General features: G+C 31.4%; 1 protein-coding gene across 8 annotated transcripts; it reads left to right on the top strand.

The window, feature by feature from the left end:
* The first annotated feature begins 225 nt into the window (after positions 1–225).
* On the top strand, positions 226–22,358 carry LOC124423512 (forkhead box protein I2-like). 8 transcript variants are annotated; one of them, XM_046961295.1, is made up of 9 exons: positions 227–577; positions 4,124–4,724; positions 8,257–8,389; positions 18,642–19,307; positions 19,578–19,779; positions 20,149–20,197; positions 20,269–20,347; positions 20,447–20,575; positions 21,035–22,358. In XM_046961295.1, exons 2-9 carry the CDS (start codon positions 4,665–4,667, stop codon positions 21,190–21,192), a joined length of 1,476 nt encoding a protein of 491 aa, XP_046817251.1. In that variant the 5' UTR covers positions 227–577; positions 4,124–4,664; the 3' UTR covers positions 21,193–22,358. The 8 variants fall into 8 exon arrangements, with proteins under 8 accessions (XP_046817246.1, XP_046817251.1, XP_046817250.1 ...); XM_046961294.1 differs by having other exon boundaries at positions 20,426–20,575; XM_046961293.1 differs by having other exon boundaries at positions 20,417–20,575.
* Positions 22,359–23,524: the final 1,166 nt, after the last annotated feature.

Raw genomic sequence — 23,524 nt, 5'->3', positions numbered from 1 at the left:
GAAAGAGAGAGAGAGAGAGAGAAAGAGAGAGAAGAAAAGAGAAAATAGGAGGAGGGATCGAGATGTCCTCTCAACGAGAGAAGCACAGAAACTCCGCCTACACGTTTCTCCACCACGTAACTAAAGAGAACAAGAGAGAGAGAGAGAGAGACAGAGAGAGAGAGAGAGAGAGATAGAGAGAGAGGGAGAGAGAGAAAGAGAGCAAAAGGCAAAACTGCTCTCTCGATCTCAGTTTCCCATCTCTCTCTCGACGCGAAAGCTCCTTTTGCTGCCGGCGCTTTTGACATAGTGTAGGTGTACGTATGTGAATGTGAGTGTCGTGTTCTCTCTCTCTCTCTCTCTCTCTCTCTCTCTCTCTCTCTTTCTCTTCGCCGATCGAAAATTATGATTCGACGAGGTGACTCCGCAAGGTGATCGAATCAGTCGCGCGATCGGTACCCGAGGACTCGTCGCGTTTCTCCTCGACTACGTTCGTGTTTACAAACGATTTCAAAAGTTATTATCATTTCTTTTGAATTTTTCCCGAGGGATTGATAAGATTAATTGATCTACTTCGAGTGGATTGACCGACAGGCAGGTAATTTTCTTTTCTCCTTTCGTTCTTCTCTTGCTCCTTTTTTTCTTTTCTTTTCTTATCCTTTCCTTTGTTTATACTTCTTCTTTTCTTTCTTTTCTTATTTCTTTTTTTTTTTTTCTTCTTTTTTTCTTTCTCTTTTCTTTTCCCTCTCTTCCTCTCTAAAATATATTAATTCTTCTCGAGCTTCTTCAATTGCAATTAATTAATTAAAATTGTTTTCTCAAAAACAATAAAGAGAGAATCGCTCTTAAAGTATATATATATATATATATATATATATGTTGAACGTAATAGAGAATTTCGAAATGTCACGCTACAATCTGATGTTTTATTATTAAAGGATATATTCGAAGAGTTATAATTCGACGAGGTAACTTTGCAAGATGATCGAATCAGTCGTGCGATCGGTTCCCAAGAACTCGTCGTGTTTCTTCTCGATTACGTTCTTGTTTACAAACGATATCAAAAGTTATTATCATTTCTTTTGAATTTTTCTCGAGGGATTGATGAGAAACCTTTTAAGGAATTTCTTTTTTTGATTTTCGAGATTGTAGAGAAAAAAAGGAAAAAAAAGAAAAAAAAAAGGAAAAAAAAAAGAAACGAAAGGAAAGAAGAAGAAAGGAGAAGAAAATTGAAAATTAATATAATTCGTATATTCAATCTTAGATATTTATTAAAGGTGAAAATGTTTAAATGGACATTTTAATAATCGAATCGATCTCTAAGATCGTAAAGGGATTTTAATATTAATCGATTATTTTTAAATGATAACGAAAAATCTTTTGAAATATTTCGCAAACAAAATGACGAGGAGAATAAAACCCTTATCGTCGTTCACGTTCCGTCGCTCGAACGTTTATGACGTCGTCGACGATTTTTTTCTATAAATCTATTTAAATCTCTTCTAACGTTTTCGTTTTTTTCTTTTTTCTCTTTTTTCTTTTTTTTTCTTTTTTTTTTTTTTTGTTCAGAACTTTATCGTCCTCAAGCATGAGAGAAGATAAAAAGTTCCAAGTTCAAAAGTAACATATACACGCGAGAGTCTTATAAATAATACGAAAGTATTGTGGATTTTTTTACGATCTTGCGGTTTTTTTTTTTTTTTTTTTTTCTTCAAATTTCATAACTCTTTCTTAAGTTCAAAATTATGTCTTCGCATTCATTGATATCCTTTGTTCAAATATTATCATTAAAAATTAGCCGACGGCAAACAAACGTCGTTAACATTCGAGCGTGCAGCTCCTGTAATCATCTATTTTGTCATTTCGATAAAGATCTCATTAATTTCAGTCATTTTAAAATTTTTCATCCTTAAAATATCTTGAAGTCTCATAAAAGTTTTCTCATAAACGACTTTAAAGAAATTGAGAATGATACCGTGTAGTTAAAAAAAAAAAAAAAAAAAAAAAAAGAGAGAAAACAAACAAACAAACAATAGCTTTTTGTATACAAATGTTTTCCTTCTTAAAAGAAACTCGATCGTTTTCATGTTAAGTATATTATTATCAAATAGAATATAAAGTCGAAAGAAAATGTGGAGGACAAGAGAGGACAAAAAACAAAGAAAAAGGAAAAAAGAAAGAAAAAGAGAAAAAGAGAAAAAGAGAAACACACATTGCAATTTTGTATATTTAAATTATATCTCGAAGAAGGCTCGTGCCTTTTCGTTTACGAAGAGTGTGAGAGATCGTGAAGAGTTTGTAAACTTTGTTCCATGATCTCTCAAGATTTGTATGGTCTCGACGAGATGTTTACTAAACAGCGAGATAAATATTTCTTCTTTAACTCCATTCAGATAAACGTCTTTTCATATGCACGCGTAAGTTAAAAAAAAAAAAAAAGAAAAGGAGAGAGAGAGAGAGAGAGAGAGAGAGAGAGAGAGAGAGTTACGAAGAGTGTTGTCCTTTTTCTAATTAATCCGAGTTTATTGATAACCTTTAGAACAAATTTAATGACAAGGCATGCCACGTGTGATAATACAAATGAAATCAATTTTATTGGGAATCAATCGAATGAATAACGCATGTATATGTATAGTATTGAATAAACGGAGTATCACTATTTATCCTAGTAAAATAACTTTCTAAAAGTTTGCAATTTATTATCGAACGAATCAAGTGATAAATGTCTTATATGGATTTGTATCTGAAATATAGGAATTATAAGGAAATGAAATAAGTTCCCTTGAATGAATAAGTTTTCATTAATCAAATAAGCAAAAGAAATAAACAAACAAGATAATTTATATAACGATATAAATACAGATGTCGTATTTGCATTTGAAAGGAATCATGTCAGATGAAAGGTTTTCAATTGATTTTTTTTTCCTTTTTTTCTTTTTTTTTCGTTTCTCCTTTCTAATCGATCAAATTTACAATTTTATCAGCTTGATATCGATCGTTCCTTTTTTTATTTATTTATTTTTTTTTTTTTTTTTTCTTTTTTTTCCCCCCAATAAAAATCTTTACAAACGACGATACAATTATTGTTTTGATATAAGATTTTTTTGATCGATGATTTCATTATCTTGATAATCAAATTATCAGATACCAATCATCAATACCGATACGTATAGATTATTTTTGAAAATTACAAATCAATGAGAATATTCGAGGTCATTTTCACAAGAAGAACAAATATAAAAAAAAATTCCCTCTCTCTCTCTCTCTCTCTCTGTTTGTACGTGTGTGTTCGGAAGACCGACGGAAGTTTTGATGCTTCTCTGGGGAAAACTATGTATATGCTATTCCTTTTTCTCGACTATTCGATCGTTGTCCTATGTATTCAGGTCGCTAAGTGTTCAGCTGTCGCGTTCTCGTCATCTTCAAGAAACGGCTCGTTCCTCGTGTTTCACGACTACTTCTCCGCGTGCTAGAATCATTCTTCAACGACAGAACACGTTCTGTTTCTTCATTCCTCCCTTCCATCCACCCACCATCCTACCTTTTCTCCCTTCTTCCCATTCTTTCTCTCTTTTTGTTTTTAAACCCATTAAATCCACGTTTCGTTGTCGCCTCCGTTTAAACTCTTTGTCCTCTAACCTTTAAACATCGGATTCAATCTGTTCGACCTGTCAACAGGATTATATCGTTTATAATACTCGAATAAGGTATATCTTATATATTTTGTATCAAAGAGGAATGCCTGTTTTTTTTCTTTTTTTATTTTATATATATATATATATATATATATATATATATATATATATATATATGTTGAAAATAATCATGGCATTTTACGAAATATTTTTAAATATTTACAGACTGATTAAATCTTATATCGTTATGTTTCTTCTCTTTTTTTTTTTCTTCTCCTTTCATTTATATTTTTCATGATTTTTATATATCCACGTTTAATTGTTGTCAATTTAATATGAATAAAATTATTCATTTTAAGAGAATTTAATATAATTTGTCGTTTCGTTAATTAACAATAAAATCGTCCTTGAATTACAAAATTATTCTTTTCAATAAACGTAATATAATTATGAAATAAATAATCGTTAAAATAATATTAAAAAGAACTCTCTGTGTTTCTCTTTCACAGGTTAACGACACCGATGATCGTGACTTCTCGTAATAATTCTCGAAGAAGGTATTAAAGAAAAAAAAGAAAAAAAAAAAAAAGAAAAAAAAAGAAAAGAAAACAAACAACGATCGTCGTGCTGATCGGTGAATCAATCGAAAATATTCGACCGGGAAATTTGATTTTTTCGACGAAAATTCGACAAAAAATCGCGCGTATGCTTTTTCTCGAGTGATAACGCACGATAAGGCTCGAAATGAGGATCGATTGAAAGAAATAAAAAAGAACAAAAAAAAAAAAAATAAATAAATAAATAAAAATAAAAAAAAAAGAAATAAGCAAAAAACGAAACGAAAAGGAAGAAAGAAAAAAAGAAAGAAAGAAAGAAAGAGATCTTTCGAGTTAAGATTTTTGAAGTGCCGTAGCGACGGTGGAGGATAAAGAGGTAAATCGGCTTGGAAAGAGGTACGACGAAGCTGCAACTGTGGAGGGTCTTTCCGTTTACTGGGAGGATTTCGTCGAGCAGCATCGTGTAAATGCAGCTACGGCGGCGAACATCTTTATGAACTACTCCGCACAAGACAGGACCAGAATGGTTTCGCACGTCATTCCTGTCTCCGGGGTAAGTTATTATCTTTCATCTCATTTAAACTTACATGACAATATATATAAATCGTTATTTACAAAACAAAACAAAAGGAAATAAAAACAAATATTGCTATCATAAATTTATTATAGATATATTTATTGGTATCTTAGTGTATCTATCATATCAATATTTTTTTCATATCGTACAGTTCACCTGTAACTTGTCAAATCGATTAATTCTATAAAACAAAAGTGTGGAGAAATTGTTATGAAATGATATAAATTGTTTTTCAAAAAAAAAAAAAAAAAAAAGAAAAAAGAAAAAAAATTCCCTTTAAAATATAAATACGAATAAATATTGTAGTATTTTTAAAAGGTCCTTATTATTACGTTTGAATCGCATCATTTGCAACGTTAGAATACACAGGAGTTAATTAGATTGGCTTATGAAAGAAATTACTTTTTATTCCCTCGAATTATTATTTATTGGCTTATGAAATAAATTTCTTTTTTTTAACGCCAAAAGAAAATTTTTGTCGTTTTATTATGAATATAAAAAGTGAGGACTCGATCAGAGCGCTTTGACATTTATATTTAAAGAAGAAAATTCCAAAAATGAACTTAATCGATTTTGACTTGTGAACACGACTCAGTTATATATTATATGTTTTTCAATTATATTTTTTATATATATTATCAATTTTTTCATGATTATATTACTATTATCTATAATTTTATTGTATTACGTAATTATATTATATAATTGTATTATACTCTATATCAGTATCAAATAAATTTATACATATTTAGAGAAATTTATCATATATATGCATATATATTTGTTAGAAAATTACTAATAAAAGATAATCACTCATTATGCATCTTACATACTTACATATGTAATATCTAGATGCATTGATATTGAATTTCCTTCATTCTTTTTTGTTTTCTGTTTGTTTCTTTTTTTTTCCATAAATTCCACATTCAAATACGACGAATCAGACGACTTATAACTTATTTTAATAACGGACGACTGTGGTATTTGGTGTCGTATTTGAATGTGGAAATCGTAAAAAAAAGAAATGAAGAAAAAGAAAAAAGAGAAAAAAAAAGAAGATGAAAGAAATTCAATATCCATGCAAGCAGGTATGTATTACATATCTATGTATGATGTATGAGTAATTATCTTTGATTAGTAATTTTCTGCTAAACTATACACGTGCGTATATATTAATCAATCTCTTTAAATACGTGTAAATATTTGATCTCGTTCGCATTCTTATCTTCCTCGTGGCAGAAGAAGCGTATGAGGAAAAGTCAAGGTTATGACCTCGAAAATTTCGCAATCTTAATCCATTTACGTCTTTTCGATGGCACCTTATCTATCTTCGATCTTCTTGAATTGCGGAATGAATTTCTTGATTTCTCGGTCTATCCGTTCCTGCCTCATGTCTTTCGTCTTCGTTGAACCCGTCTCGTGTAATTAGCAGATAAATCTTTCTTGTTCGTCTTTAATGAATCGAACGGAATGTGGGTTATCGCTGGTTGTTGTGCTCGATCGATACGCAAAGGTTTTCGTTTACTGTACTGGCAATCGATAAGAATCGGATGACTTGTTCAGCTCCCGTCGCATGATCGAAGATTTAAATAGGATGGTTTATAAAAATTATAAGATAAATAGATCAACGTGAAAATTTATAAATTCAACTTTATTAAATTAATTCTTTCGTTTCTATCGAAATAGAAATTATATAATAAAATATTATATGAATAATAACACAGATATAGAAATTTCATTGATTGCAAATTTTTCAGGAAAACAAAAGTTCGTTTATCTGGCGATATAAAAATTCAAAGTGTAAAAAAATTAAAAGAAAAGAATTATAAAATTTTCATAGTGTTCTACATTCGAATACATTATCGTTTCGTAATACTTTGAAGAAATAAAATGATTATTTCTAAATAGCCACGTTAATCTAAATAGCCACAAAGCCGTTAAATAAAAATTATCTTTGCCAACGAGCTTCGTATTATATTTTATTTTCGATGATCAGGCGTGAAGAAGAAAATCATCCTTGGCCAAGTTAAACAATCGATCCGCCACAATTTAGGTACAATCGACCATAGTATGTATCGTATATATTGTTATTTTCACTAAACAAATAAACCGAAATAATCCGCAGAATAATTTACATGATGGTGACATTGAAAACGAGAGAGAAAGGACAAAGTTGCATTTTGATATTGACGATACAAATAAAATTTCATGTTAGGGGGAAAACAAAATTTTTATGATTTTCAATTAATTTCTCTTTTTTTCCCTCTCTCTCTCTCTCTCTCTCTCTCTCTCTCTCTCTTCCTTTCTAAGTAATTAATGACTAAAAATAAAAGAAACGACGATGGTTCTGTACTATAAGAAACTAAGACGTTTTATCTTATAAATTGATAAGAAACTGACTCGTTGGTCGTTGATCCAAATCGATCTTTCTTTCCTTCTTCCTCTCATATATTTTAATAGGGACCTTCGCAAAGTAAAAGTTATTACAAAAGAAAATAAAAAAAAAAAAAAATTCAAAATAGTGTCAGATTTATGAACATTAAAAATATAATAATACATCATCATAATGTCAATTACGTTAATTAATAAAATCAAACTTAATATCATTGTATCTAGGTAGATCTTATTTAGTTATATCTAAGAAAGAGAGAAAGAGAGAGATACGAATGTAAAAAAAAAATTTGATTTCTATTAAAAACGTTCGCATAATTTCTTTTTATTTTGAATATTCAATGGATATAGTTACGTGTAACAATTTCGTAGAGAGGAACCCTCGCAAAAGCGTGCAAACTAGGCATCGTAAAACCAGATTGCAAATTAACGATCTAGTGAGATCGTAAGTTTCGCCTGGCATAATACGATGTCACAACACAGCGTCGGTGTTTGTAAGCTTCCGGCGACGGCACTTCAAACATCACAAGCCTGAAGCCAAAAGTCTTTTGGCTTTGGAGTCCTTCGCTCTGTCTGTTTGTATCTTCTTTCTCCTTCTTCTCGTTCCTCCTTCTTCTTAAACGTTTTCGAAAATTTATAAACAAAACGATTTCTATCATATACGATATAGAAATTAATCACTTTTTAAACTAATTCCGAACTAACGCTTGTTATTCCTTATTTTACATTATTAAAGGAATTATATTTAAAAAAATAAATGTTTCGTAAAATTTCTTCAATTATATTAGCAAATATAAGGATAATGCAATAATAGGGTTAGATTTCTCTTTAAAAAAAAAAAAAAAAAAAAAAAAAGAAAAAAGAAAAACAAAAAAAAAAAACAAACAAACAAAGAAAGAAAAATTCTTTTCTCGTTATAGATCGAAATTCATGAAAATGAAATATTTTTTTTATATGAAGTAGATCATAAATATCTCATGATGGATGATATAAATATATCATCCTATAGAGTGGGATACTGATTATCGTAAATAATGAGAGAAAAAGAACAAAAAAAAAAAAAATAAAAGAGAAAAAAGAAGAGGACAGTATCTTATCTTTTTTTTTTTTTTTTTAGGAGCTGCAACAGGGCAACGGTAGCCTAGGTACTGCAGGACTAGGCAGTATACAGGATTCTCCTCACTCCTTAAAAATAAAACAGGAGCCTTTTCAGCTGTCTCCACCATCCCCACTTCCGCCACTTCATCAAGGTATGTATATATGTTTCTATACTCACTCTCATTTCTTTGTGTTATTTACGAAACGTCCCTAATATCTCGCGGCTAAAGAGAAAAAAAAAAAAATATAAAAAAGAGTTTTAACCACGTGAGCTTATAAATTATAGATACTCTCTATTCTCGAACTTCATGTTTTTATTAAAAAAGAAGAAAAAAAGAGAAAAAGAAAAAAAAAGAAAGAAAGAAAGAAAAATAATAATCTAAATATATACAACTTTATCGGTTAAGTCATAATAAAATCTTAATTAATAGAATTAATTATAAGAATTTGCAGAGGAATGATATCTATATAAAATAATCTTACTCTATTAAAATAATTATTATCATTAATTTATAAAAGTAATCTAATTAAAAATGTTTACAAAAATTGATCGTCCACATCGCTATAATATAAAAGTATTAAGATTTAGAACAATTTTATAATTATTATTACGATAATCGATAGGATAATCATTTCATGAATTATAAAAGTAATCTTATTAAAAAAAAAAAAAAAAAAAAAAGAAAAACCTATAAAAATTAATCGTCTACATTGTAATAACATGAAAGAATAAAGATTTAGAATTATTTTATAATTATTGTCACGATAATCGACATTCAATTTTGTTCAGAGATTTTGTGGGGAAAATGAACAAAAAAAAAAGAGACACAGGGAGAGAGAAAAAGAAAGAAAGATAGATAGAGAGAGAGAGAGAGAGAGAGAGAGAGAATAATCTGAAAAGTATTTCTATCAGTTCGAAACGATTTCTGCGTAATATGTATCCTGAACGAGGATAGCTTCTTCACCTTCTCTCTTTCTCTCTCTCTATGTATTTCTTTCTCTTCGTTTTTCGTACTCGCTAAACGGCCCGTTCTAATAATACAAGACCGCGGAGCTGTCGAGTGTCACGCTCGCGAGGGAGGCCAAAGCGGAAAACGATAGAGATGGTGGAAGAAGAATTAGAGTGCTAGCGAACGAAAGAGATAGAGAGAAAGAGAAGAAACGGAAGGGGAGAGAAAAGTGATATACCGCGAGAGGCTGCATCCTGATCTTTCCACGCACCATTTAGTCACATTCTCTCCTGCGATCATAGTTCTCGTCAGATAGTCATTACCTTGTCGTACCCTTTGAAATGAAAATCATTTTGCTTAATAGTCATCCTAAAGAAAACGTGTCAAGTACATTTACAAATTGAGAGACTTTTTTTTGTCTTAATATCTACTTCATCGATCGTGTTTTAAACGAATTTGAAAAAAAATCCCTGAAAATTGTTCACTCGATCATTAAACGATTTAATTATATATATATATATATATATTAAATTATTATCAAAAGAGAGAATTATTTTTTATAATATAAATGATGTTTGGGAATGAAGTTATTGTTTTGTTTTATAAAACAAAACGATCATATTCGTTCCATCTTTTTTTCTTTTTTTTTTTTTTCCTTTTCTTTTCCTATCAATAAGATAGCACAAAAGTTATAATAGATATACATATGTAGATAGATTATGGCCGTACGTGAAAATAGATTCTCTTGTGACAACTTAGGATAAAGAGCTCGTTTGGTATATTTATCGATGATTATCTTACCGGTTCGTGCCATTTGTCTTCGTACAAACGAAATAGTTGACCGTCTTATATTAACGGCTTACAGCTCGTTAAATGAGAGATATTTGCGAGCTCTTTTCACGCCATCGTCTTCGATGATCTTAAAGCTTGACAAAAAAAATTAATTATAATTCGTTCTAATTAAATATTTGCTCGCAATGATATAAAGATCCTGAGAGATTATTTTTCTTTCTCTCTTTTTTTTCCTATTCTATTCGTTTCCTTAACGATTGTCTAATGTAGACGAATCTACGAGGAAAGATTGTTTCTAATGGAAGACGAGCTAAAAAAGAAAAAGAGAAAAACAAATGAAAAAAAAAAAAAAAAAAAAAGAAGAAGTTAAAGAAGAAAAAAAATATGTCAATAGAAAATTATCACAGTCATTTAATAATTATATTCATTTTTATATTGAGTATATTTTTACGTTTCGGTCGCAAACGTTAAAAGTTTTACTTTTTATTTCGTCTCTTTATCTATCTTACTCGATATAATTCTAGTCAAAAAGTACTGGAAAAGAAAAAAGAAAAGAAAAAAAAAAAAAAAAAGAAAAAAAAGGAAAAAAAAAACAGAAAAGAAAAAAAATAATGCGATAAGAAAAATGATCTTCTCTGATTTCTGACACGATGACTTCGACTCGAGCCGATTTCATTGGCTTCGACTTTCCGCTATCATGCGAGCAAGCAAAAAGAACATTTCAGGATGAGACGATAGAACGAAGGGCTCATATTACTTGGACTTTTATTATATGCTAATCGTTTAATGTTTGAAAGAGACAGAGACAGACAAAGAGAGAGTGTGTGTGTGAGAGAGAGAGAGAGAGAGAGAGAAGTAGATTCGAGATAAATTATGCCTCTTGCGATTAACCCGTGACCGAGCGACACTCATAAGGTGAAATTCTAGACCAACGTAACTTCAATATTCTCGATATTATATTAAGAATGACTCGTAACGATACTCTTTCTAATTAGCAATCGAACGTTCTTCAAATGATCTTTAATCTTATCCTTTGGAAATTGTAATAATCTTTATCTAAAATATTAAGATGAATGAAATAAATTAATAAAGATATTGGACGTATTATATATCGATAAAGCTTATTAATAAATTGACAAACATACGAAGTTTCATCGATTTCAAGGAAATCATTTGTCGAAAATTTCGATGAAATACTTTCTGACGATTGAATAATTATTCGAAAGTTCGTCGGAAGAGAAGAAACATTCGATTAGATTGATTATATCGCCGAATAAAATTGTCATTGATAATACTAATTTATTTAATTTTATAACAATAATAATAATAATAAATAAAGAACAACAATGTTCGATTAATAATACTGATGTTAATAACGATGATATCGATAATTGGTAAAATAAGAAATTTCTTTAAAATTCTTTAAAGTCATTTTTTGAGGGTTTAGCTCGTTCCTAGTGTTAATTGTCCTTTGAAAGAGGTCAACTCTAAGGATCGCGAAAGATTTCTTCAATTTTCTCGCGGCGGCGGTCCAGAATCCAAAATCGTCACACGCTCTAAGGAAAAAGAAAATCGTGGATCGAGCTAAGGAGCGCACGAGTCGTGTGTTTTCGGAATCGGCCTGTTTAGAGTGCTTGGCATAAGAGTTATGGTCGCTAATCCGGGAAGGCTGCGTGCTTTCGGGCAAGCTGATGTATCGCCCAACGACAGCGTTTCGAGGATTCTTGCCCCCGAGGAGCCGAACATCTTTTCTCGCACGGTTCGCATTTAGATGAGAAGAACCAAATCGACTTACTGACTTTTTAACTTTGTTACTCGATATAATCTAGAGCTGGAACTGTTTGACCTTCGGAAAAGTCAAAAAGTCAATTTTTATCAATTCAATAAAATCGAAACAATATAATTCGTTTCTATCGGATAGTTATATTTGATTTCATTATTAATTAATTCTACGATTAATTCATTATTAATACATTTCAATCGATAATTAATCGATTTCTTTCATTTAAATCTTATTGATTGTTATTAAATATATTTGATATTGAAATGAGTGATATGGAAGGAAAGGAAGAAAGAAAGGAAGAAAAATGATAACGAAATGAAATAAAGAAAGATTACAAAGATGATAGCACCGAGATGAGATTTAATTTAATATATAATGAAATTTTGTTTGTATATTGAAATCGGAACGTGAAACGATTAATCTTTAGTTGGACTAATGCATTAAAATAGATACGTAATAAACAAGGGCACGCTTTTTCAGAGGGTGAAGAAGGGGCTAAAATGAGAGAAGGAGTAAATTACGATTGATAACGGAATATGGACGCTATCGTAATGGGCCGAGCATTACGTTTTGATAAACACCGACTACGAGCTTGATAGAAACTGTCAAAGTTTCACGATAAAAGCTTCGTTTTCGATAAAACAGCATTACTCTCCCGCGAATCGTGAGCCAATGGATAAACTTGTACTTTAAAAGTTCGCTCGTAAAGAGTTCAGTTTTTTTTTTTTTCTTTTTTTTTCCTCTCTCTCTTTTTTTGTTTTTTTTTTTTTTTTTTTTTTTATTCAGAAAAGAAATTCGAATTTTATAAAATAACGTAAATGAAGTTTAAACATAAGAAAAACTTGACATTCAACGTCATTCTACGTACAAACGATTATACGATTAAATGATTAATCTATAATAAAGTTAATAGAAACTTATCGATGATTTATTTATAAACTCGGATAATTATTTAATCGTTATAATTATTTGCCTGAAGAATATATTATCGATAATCGTATGCTAATACGTACAAATTAATATCATTAATAATAATAATATCAGAATTTGGAAAATTTCATTTTTCTCTTCCTTTTTCATTTCTTTCATATTTTTAATTTGGATACGGATTATAATGAATATATTATAGTTGTCGAATTGTATCCACCTTATTAATTATCAAACCATATAATAATTAATGTCGATTCGTTAACTAGTCCTCGACTTTGCTCTCTGATTTCGAATCATCATCGGGAGCCGAATGGGATGACCGATCATCATTTGACGCCTCGAGAGCTCGTACAATGCACGAGTGCAAAACAACGCTCCCGCTGCGTATGCGCTATAGTAAACACGATAACGTCGATAGAGATAATGAGGGAGGAAGAAAAAGGATACGTATGGTTCGTACACGCATATACATACACATATTTATAAATCACGTTTCGAGGCCTTGATATCATAAGCGTTCGCATTTCTTTGATTTTTCGGTACTTCGATAACGCTAAAGTTTATAATATCTATTTAAACGATAAAATATTAAATAAGAACAATCATTGATAAGAGAAAGAGAATGATAAAGGAAAAGTAAATTTATGCGAAATGCATCAACGAACGTTGTTCCGTTTTTCTACGTCATTGTTCTATTTTTATTCGATTCTTCTTTCTTCTTTTTTTCCTTTTTTTTTTTTTTAAATACTCTCCCTCTCCCTGCCCCCTCTCTCTTTGTTTTTTCTTTTCCTTTAACGTCGATTAAAAAAAAAAAAAATTATTTGTTATTTTTGATATTGGTCATTTAAATAGATCGTATAATGAGATAATATAAATTTTTGAGATCGATTAAGATCGGATCGATAGGCCTCTTTTTTCTTTTCTTTTTTTTTTTTTTTGCACCATCAAGAAGAAACGATGAAAAAGAGGTCGAAGTCGAGGTCGAGATACCGGCCGATGATTGGCTCACACAAAAGATACCGGGAGATGAACTATCGTCGTTCAGATGACCCTCTGCCCCAACCTCGGCTCTCTCTCTCTCTCTTTTTTCTCATATACTCTTTATTTCTCTCTTTCAATTTTTCTTTTCCCATTTTAACTTCTGCTATGCTCGCCCTACCGCCACTCTTGTCTTCGTACAACACAAACTTATTTAACCGTACTCGTTTTTCTATCGACTTCAATCGTCTCTGTCATAATTCCACTTTCTGCTTTTTTTTTTCTTTTTCATTCTCTCTCTCTCTCTCTCCATTCTTTATCATTTTTTTTTATTGTCTTTCATTGCCATAAGAATTTTTCCGTTCGTTGAGAAAACTTCAGATATCAATACCGTGCGTTTACGTCTTTTTCTTGAACTTCATTTTCCTTTGTATTCGTTAATTTAAGTAAAACTTTTTTATTTGAAATATTTCTCATCCTTTCATTGCCACGAAGATGAATAATCCATGTCTATAATATGAGTCTATAATGTAACTCGTTTCGTTTGATATTGATTCCTTTCGTTATTATTATTTTTCTTTTTTTTTTTTTTTTTTTTTGAAGAAGAAGAAGGTCGAATCGTTTGGCTCAAACGCGACTATCAGATATCAAATTAACGATGGTATATTATATTTTCGATATATTCATTCAATGGCTAATTGCATCCCGATAAAAAGTCACGTGCTGTCGACGCATATCAAGATGGCGATTGGAAATAGCACGCGAGTCCTCTCGGTTGCTACTCGATCTGCTCTTGATTAGCACTGCAAAACAACCCCCGAATACCCTCTTGAGTTATCGTTATACAACCCCCTCGTCTCTTGCAGTTCGTAACTCTTCGTGCAGGTTGCACGTGCCAACAATTGTTTTGAAAAACTTTCGCAGCTGCGTATTCTCATTACGAAGAAAATGAAACGGGACAGAGAGAGAGAGAGAGAGAGAGAGAGAGAGAGAGAGAGAGAGAGAGAGAGAGAGAGAGAGAGAGAGAGAATGTTCGAATAACAAGCGAAATATTAACAAAAAAACATTATTATTAACAATGATAATCGTCCTGTCACGTTTTAATTGAAAATAATATCCAACCATTTTGGCACATAGATAAAACAAATAATCTCCCGTGATTTTACACAATTTAATTAATAATCAATAATTCATGGATATTTTATTTCTCTCGATTACATGAACGTCAGCACTTTCGAAGATTTGCAATTTCGTAATAGTTATTGCAACGTTTCGCAAGTATTGTCCTTGTACAAAAAAAAAAAAAAAAAAGAAGAAAAAGAAGAAAAGAAAAAGAAAAAGAAAGAAGAAAGAAAAAGAAAAAGAAAACGGAAAAGAAAGAAAGAAAGAAAGAGAGAAAGAGAGAAAGCAAGAAAAAAAAGACGCTTCAGCTGACATTTCATCGAGTATGCAAATTTTGTGGGACGTGAAATGAGTTCATGGTTTGTGGTACGAGTTAGTACTCGAGTTAGTACTCGAGAGATTTTTAAAGGAAAAAAAAGAAAAGAGAGAGAGAGAGAGAGAGAGAAAAGGAGTGATTATCCTGATTCGAAGAAGAAACGCCGATCGTTTTGGTCGTCGCTCCTGTTAGGGAGGTCTCTGCCATTTCACAGAGTGATGTCATTTAAGTATTGTATTTCGCTTATCGGCACCGGATGCCGTCGATTCCTCGTGGAACTCGCAGCATTTCAGGAATGCGAATGCCGCCGTTTTCTGCAACGAAGATGACTGACAATCTTCCTCTCTTCAGCCTCTCATTCGTCATATTTATCTATGAAACATAATCAATCGATCGATCGATCAATAAGTGAAATCTAATTTAGAAACTTATTGATATTATAAATGATCTATTTGAATTTCATCGTTACTTTATTATTCAATGTTTGTAAATGGAAAAAAAAAAGAAATTGATCCTATTCATTTATAATAATAATTCATACTAATACCTAAATTGAATAAGATATTAGTTAGCTAATATCAATTTAGAAACGTAAATTTAACATTATATATCTAGATATTATTGTATCCTTTAGAACGATACAGTAAATGTATTCATTGTCAAGCTTAATATACTATGTCAGAACAAACAGTATCATAGTATATTAATCCTATTATCTGTCATTGCTCCTGATTAATGGGAAATCTCTCATAATCACAAATTGTTAATCATAAAATATAAACATAACATAATATCCATCTATTTACTTTTCTCAAATATAGACAAATATTTACGAGTTAAGTTTGATAATAAAATTGAGTAATAAGAAAATTATACGATGATAATCTTTTTGTTTTTTTTTTTTTTTTTTTTCGTAATATTCGAATATGACGTCGAGTTTGTTAATTGGAATTCTCTTTTTATATATATATATATATATATATATATATATATATATATATATATGTTATAAAATAATGTATTATCCTAGTTAGAAAATTTGTACGATCGCAGGAGGGATATTAATTACGTCAATGTTTCGAATTCGAAGGATATCAGATCTCCTTCGACGTTGTCCATGGCTGATGCCTTCTGGAAATGGGTTACGAACACGTGTCTCCTCGTTCATACTGTGATGGGGACGAAAACAAGATCTCCCTAATGCGACGCTATCGAAATGGTATTCCGTTTCTCCAATGTACGGATCGACCGGTATCGTCCTAGTGAGAGCGAGGAGAAATACTGTTTTCAAAACTGGGATAACGTGACCGTTCGTTGTCATAACAGTGATCGTCCGTATACTTCTCTCTTCGCTCATGGATCCGATCGATAGATCACTCCGATCGATATCTATTGGAGAAAGAAGAAAAAAAAAAAAAAAAAGGAAAAAGAAAAAACATTGATGATTTTTATAACATCGTTACGAATAGAAATTATTTCCTTTTAATTATTTATTAACGTGTTGACGTTAAGTTCAATATTTTCTTTTTTTTTTGTTTCTTTTTTCTTATCTTTTCCTTTCCTTTCTTTTCTTTTTTTTTTTTTTTTTTCTTTAGTAAAATTTACACGAATTATATTTTTACATCTCGTTCTCTCTTACTTTTCTTTTAATTGAACTTGAAAGGAATAGGGGGAAGTTGAAAATAAATAGCAACAATGGGAAAATGTATTGTTAATTTAAAAAAAAAAATTAAAAGGGAATATATACATATATATATATATTATATATGGCTGGTACCAGGTCACCTTAAGTAAGGCGATAAACGACGATGAGATTAATCGATGTTTTGTGTTATGACTATCGCATATCTGTACGATCCTCTTCCTTCCTTTCTTCCCTCTCCACTTCCACCCCCATACTTTATTCGCGTGTTCAGTCAACGAGAAAGCTTTATCGGTCCTTGCTCGATAAAATTATCGTAATCATTTAGCGAGGATCGCATATTTCTCCCTTTGACCTAAACGATTAGCCCCCTTTCTCGTGTTTCACATCCCTTTGTTCTTATCTTTTCGCATAACCCACTTTTTAACCTTTCTCGTCGATGATAAAAGTCAACGACGAACAATGATACAAAATAAAAATAAAAACATTAAATAAAATAATAATAATAATATAAATACAGCTTAAGTAATATAAAAAAAAGGCATAAAATTTTATTGAAATTGAACTAAAAATCTTATCTACACGTTATATCATAATATTCGATTAATAATTAGACATAGAGGAATACTTATATAAGTAATAACGATTAAGGAACATTTTTATCGTGAGATATATATTATATTCTTTCGATAAATTCATTTCGATTAATATAAATAAATAAATAAATAAATAAACAACAATAATAAATCTTCATCCAAATTGAAACGGGGAAAATGTAAAACGATATCGACGAGCCTGAAAGTGGAGACCGATGGATCGATCGATCGATCGATCGATAACTCAAAGAAGAAATAAGTAGTACGTGCATTTTCTGCGTTCTCCTTCGATTGAGATTCTAAGAAATCTCTTTAGTACACAGGCCCGTGTGTAGGCGAAGAACAATTGGACCGTTTAAACGGAACTTGTCTCTGACACCCGAGGCGCGCACCGAGCCGATGTTTAGTACGAGATATCCGATATACGAAGCGATAAAAGGCAACCGGCGAACGCTCGACCGTGCTTGGAAGCGTGACTAATGCGAGCATGGCTATAGCAATGACTTATATGCCCCTATATCCGTCACTTTTCAAATAAATAAACCTTACGTACCTCCCGCGAGCACGAGACGCCATTATCTTATACGTACGATTATTACGATTGATTATAGCATTTCCTCGATTGTTTTCTCCTTTTTATGGAACATAATGAAATTAATCATAGGTTTATTAATTATGGTATAAAATTTGAACGAAAAAAAGAAAAAAAGAAAAAAGAAAAAGAAGAAAAAAGAAAAAAAAATACAATTTCGATTTTCTTTACCGACGGTCGGTAAAAGAACATTGGCGGCAAATTTGAATTCGTTAAAGTGAAGCTCGTGTTAAATCGAACGAACGATATGAAATAATGGATTTTCCGTGTAACAAAATCGGAAAATTCGTAGTTTCTTAGTTAGAAACGAGCGCGTACGCGGTGTCGAGTGTATCGGTAGAGTGAGGCACGTGTAACTGGAACGGGATGTAATTGGACACCAATAACCCACGTACACGCCGCCGGCGTGGTAAAAAGAGATGACGAGGGAGTGAGAGAGAAAGAGGAAGGAAGATAGATGGGGAGAACGTAGAAGGCATGAAAACAAAAAATTGAGGGAAAAAGATTTTTCCCGAACAAACGATCGATTTCATTTCACTCGCATATCCTATCTATTTTGATGACGATTCTTCTATATAATTGATCAATCGATAGTAGATTAACGAACGGTTAGTTTTGCTTCAATTGTTTTTAAGAACTAACTATAATAAGACTTAATAAACTTTATTAAGATAATCCAAAAGATATTGATTATTTTCCGCAGTGAGCAGTTTTATGTCGGATCTACAAAATGGTTACATGATCAATGCTTCGAAAGATTTGGAATCTTCCGTATCTACTGGTATCAACAAAAGTCTAACTACTCATCATCCGTCCTTGAGTCTTCATCATTCACACCATAGCTTGCATAGTCCGAATACGACGATTTCAATGCACTCCTCTACACCATCCCAACAACAACAACAACAACAACAGCAGCAACAGCAGCAACAACAACAACAGCATCATCATCTGGAAGACAAAGTGTCCTCCCCAAGTGGAGGACTTCATAGTTCAACGACTAATAGTAATCCTTCGACACCCTCTGCACCATCAACGCCTACTGCTGGTACAGAAAACAGTGCTGGATCGAATACAGCTACTATAACGAATAATAATAACAATAGTAATGGCAATCCTGCTTCAACTACAGCCAGCAAGCCGCCTTTCAGTTATGTTGCTCTGATTGCCATGGCGATACAACACAGTGCACAAAAAAGGGCGACTCTTAGCGAAATTTATGCTTATATCACAGCCAAGTTTCCTTATTTCGAGAAGAATAAAAAGGGCTGGCAAAATTCTATTAGGCATAATTTATCATTGAACGAGTGTTTCGTCAAGGTACCACGTGAAGGTGGTGGCGAAAGGAAGGGCAACTTTTGGACTCTCGGTATGTCAAGTCTGTTTTCTGTTTGTTCTTCTTTTTCTTTTTTCTTTTTTTTTTTCTTTCTTTTTTTTTCCAATGATAAAAGTTTTGCCTTCTTAAAACTTCTTTAATTTATTCTTTGAGAATTATAAGGAAAAAAAAAAAAAAAAAAAAAAAGAAAGAAAGAATTTATAATTAATATATCAGAAATAAATTGTCGATTAGAAATCAAATTTTTTTTTTTTGTTAAATAATTGATAACAATCGATTGGTAATCATTTTTCGTTCACGTAGATCCCCAATACGAGGACATGTTTGAAAATGGTAACTACAGAAGACGCAGACGTATGAAACGTCCATACAGAAATGCTCCTTATCACAAATCTATCTTTGGCGATCCTTTCTCGCCGACACATGTCCATCTTGGTCCTAGAAATTTATTCGCCCATACACCATCTTCCTATGCACCTACTACTTACGCGCGATACGATACGAGGTATTTCTTTATCAAATAATATTTTTAACATATCATTTATGTTGCTTGCTTTCTTTCCTTCTTCTTCGTCTTCTTCTTCTTCTTTTTTTTTTTTTTTTTTTTTTTTTTTCTTCAATATAATATCTAATTAATTCCCCGATTTTAACTTCCAACCGTTCTGGGATAATATTATTCAATAACGATTTTGCAGATCGTCATTGTTAATCCACGAAATTAAATGCGATAAAATTAACGATACTACGACGGAAAATGTTTATATAAAAAAAAAAAAAAAAAAAAAAAAAAAAAAAACAAAAAAAAAAACAAAAAAAAAAGAAAGAAAGAAAGAAAAATCTTCTGCAATTATTGAATATCCACATTTCGTTTCAGTGCATGGAGTCTTCAGCAACCACAATTATCCTACAGTCATTGTCAGTCGGTAAGAAATATATTAATAAACTATCTTTATACGTTTCGTTTTCTTTTCTTTATTAAATTCCTAATTTGCAGCTTCAACCACAGTTACAATCGATGCAATCGATGCAGATACCGACGATGAACGGTTATAGTCAACTGAGTACTTCGTTAAGTGAGTCTCTGCTCTATCCTCCGAACTTCAGTTCTTTGAGCTCGCGAGTTATTAGACGACCGTGCAAAGCTTTTCAAGGCAATTACCTGGATGTTCCAGGTGGAACGACTGGATCACCAGGAACTATGAGCAGTGGATCATTTGGTAGCACCTTCACGGCATGTGGTAGAAGACACGAAACCAGTATGGCGACTGAAACGATGCCAGCAAGGTGCTATTGGCCAGAAAGTGAGTTCATTTTCATTTAACATTTACAATACGTTGACGATTTAACACTTTCGTGAATATAACATCGACATTTTAATTTCTCATGTGATTTCTTTTTACTGTTTGTTCTCCATGTAATTTTTATGTGTAAACATTTCATAATTTTTTTTTCCTCTTTTTTTTTTTTTTTTTTTTTTTTTTTTTTCCCGATATCTTCTTCCACCCGACTAGTATTATAGAAGAGTAGAAGAATAGAATCATATATCCGAAGAAATTTTCGAGATATTTCTAAATTTTCTTTCACGAAATGCAAGAAGAAGAATATCACTCGTTGTTAGCTAAAAGGATTAATATTATTATCGATTCTACGATAATCCTCGAATGAACGTTGGTAACATTATAGAGAGAGGGACGTAAGTCCTGCGAAAGTGTTAATTCTCGTTAATTAGATTATTCAATGGATTTATACATATATCACAGTGGTGAACGTGAAAGAGGAACCAGGTAGTACCACGGCATCGACATCAGCCGTCGGCGGTGTTCCACCGACCATGATGGGAACAACGGTGCCATCGAGCGTTACCGCACCAGCTTTTCCCTCCGTCGAATTTCAAACGCGATCGAAGTGTTTCATGTGAACTGTTTAATCAATCGATTCGATATGAAAAAACAAAAAAAGAAAAGAAAAAAAGAAAAAAGAAAAGGAAAACCGATTTTTTTTTTTTTTTTACTTTTGGTACGTGAATACGTGCCAAATGGATTCGCGAATTTTTCTTTCTTTCTCTCTCTCTCTCTCTCTCTCTCTCTCTCTCTCTCTCTCTCTCTGTACCGTTCTTTTCTTCTCTTTTTTTTTTTTTTATAATTTTTGTTAAAAGATATGACGTCTTTAAAGGGAATGGATATGGGGTTGTGGGATGGATGAGGGTTAGAAGAAGAAGAAGAAGAAAAAAGAAAATAGAAACAAAACGAATTGAAAATCGAAACGAAGAGAATTCGTATACGATATTTCCTATTTCTGGATGACTGGAAGCGAAATATTCTAGGATTTTCATCCGCGTTCCATTTCGAGTCTTTTGAGAGAAGATGACACCGACGAAGGACGAAGAGAAAACGAATGAGTCTGGTAAGCAACGAAGGGAGCGATGACGACGTGCGGGATATATCGTCGCGAACCATTGAAACGTTTCTCTGAGAGTCATGTGAGAGAATAAAAGTGAGAGAGAGAGAGAGAGAGAGAGAGAGAGAGAGAGAGAGAGAGAGAGAAGAGCACGAATGCTTATCAATTTGCACGGTAAACCTATTCCTTTCCTTTCGTCAACGCGACGATATCTCTTCTCTCTTATTTCTTTACCTATTCGAATATTTATTTAAAAATATCCGAGTAAAAAAATAAATAAAAAAATAAAAAAAAAAAAAAAAAGAAAAGAAAGAACAGAACTGTAAAGCGACACTTATTATAACTGCAATGAAATGTAACGAAGGATGTATAAATGTTCTACGAAAATTATAGCAATATGTCCTTCTATCGTAGAGATGAAAGACTATGACGATAAGGACGCTTAGATTATTATTTGAATAACTCTATTATTATTACTTATTATTATTATTATTATTATTATTATTATTATTATTATTATTATTATTATTGTTATTATTAATATTAATTAATATTATTTTTATTATTATTAAACGATCTTACGTTCTTATCGTTGACGTTTTTTTCACCACTGTAAATAATTAGTTAAGTGCACTGTACCAATTGTGAACAGATGATGATAAAAATAAATTGTTTGTCGTCCATAAATCGCATTTATTTATTTATTTGTTTATCTATTTTTTTTTCGTATTACCTTTCTCCTTCTTTTTCTTTTTGTCATTCGATGTTCCAGACGTTCAATCCATCACAAGAAGCTCATTCTTGTCCAATTAATGAAAAAAAAAAAAAAAGAAGAAGAAGAAGAAGAAGAAAAAACACAAAAAAATTATTAGTTTTATGCATTAATATACTATAAGATTTATTTTACACATGTATATGTATATATATACACATACTTTAATTTTTAATTTTGTTTTTAACATTCCATTTAACAAACATAATGTCATCAAAGAAACGATGAAAATAATCATTAACGAATCTATGAAACGAGTCAACGCATTTAATATTAATTATAATTAATATTAATTATCGTAGATATCAGATCGAAATATGATTAATTTATTGTCTGAATCATTTCGTTTGTCCGAGTAAAAAGTATTCATAGATGTTCGAAATTAATGGTCAGAGCGAACGGAAAAAGAAAGAAATAGCTGCTGGCCGGACGTTGGGGGAGGACCAATGGACGGCGATGTTTGCGGAAACATTGTTTTCCAAACAGAACGTGCACCGTGTGCGTTTTAATATACCTACCTATCCCGTAAAACGTAGAGAAAGCCGCGTCAACACTGTGCGTGCATCGACTGCAAGAATAGCACGTGCACTTTATTTTCCATGCGACTCGAACTCACCGATGGCCATTTTTCATCCCCCATCTCTCTTTCTCTCTCTCTCTCTCTCTCTCTCTCTCTTTCAATAATTATTATTAGTATATTCCTTTATCATTATTTCCAAAGTAAAAAGGGAGACATGTACAAATTGCAATATTGGTTGATATTGATATTAAATACGATAATTATAATGTTAATTAATTTTGATTGAAAAAAAAAAATATGTAGATATATATGTATATATAAATTTATCGCACGTTTAATTTAAATTTTATTAATTTTATTAACGAAATTGAATTGTTATCAGATCTATACTTAAAGAGATTATATAAATTCATACTTTTATCATTAATATTTTAATCATGGAATGTATTATGCGATTTATGGATTGTAATATTTTATTATTGTTCGTTCTAAAATGTCTTAAAAATTCGAAAGATAAATTGATATTAATCATTTGGAAAATCGAATCTAATTTGAATTGAA

This window comes from Vespa crabro, chromosome 4, assembly GCF_910589235.1.
Source record: "Vespa crabro chromosome 4, iyVesCrab1.2, whole genome shotgun sequence".
In the NCBI taxonomy this organism is placed as follows: domain Eukaryota; kingdom Metazoa; phylum Arthropoda; class Insecta; order Hymenoptera; family Vespidae; genus Vespa; species Vespa crabro.
Note: the sequence above shows the minus strand (reverse complement) of the source record. Positions and strands in the feature narration are given on the sequence as shown.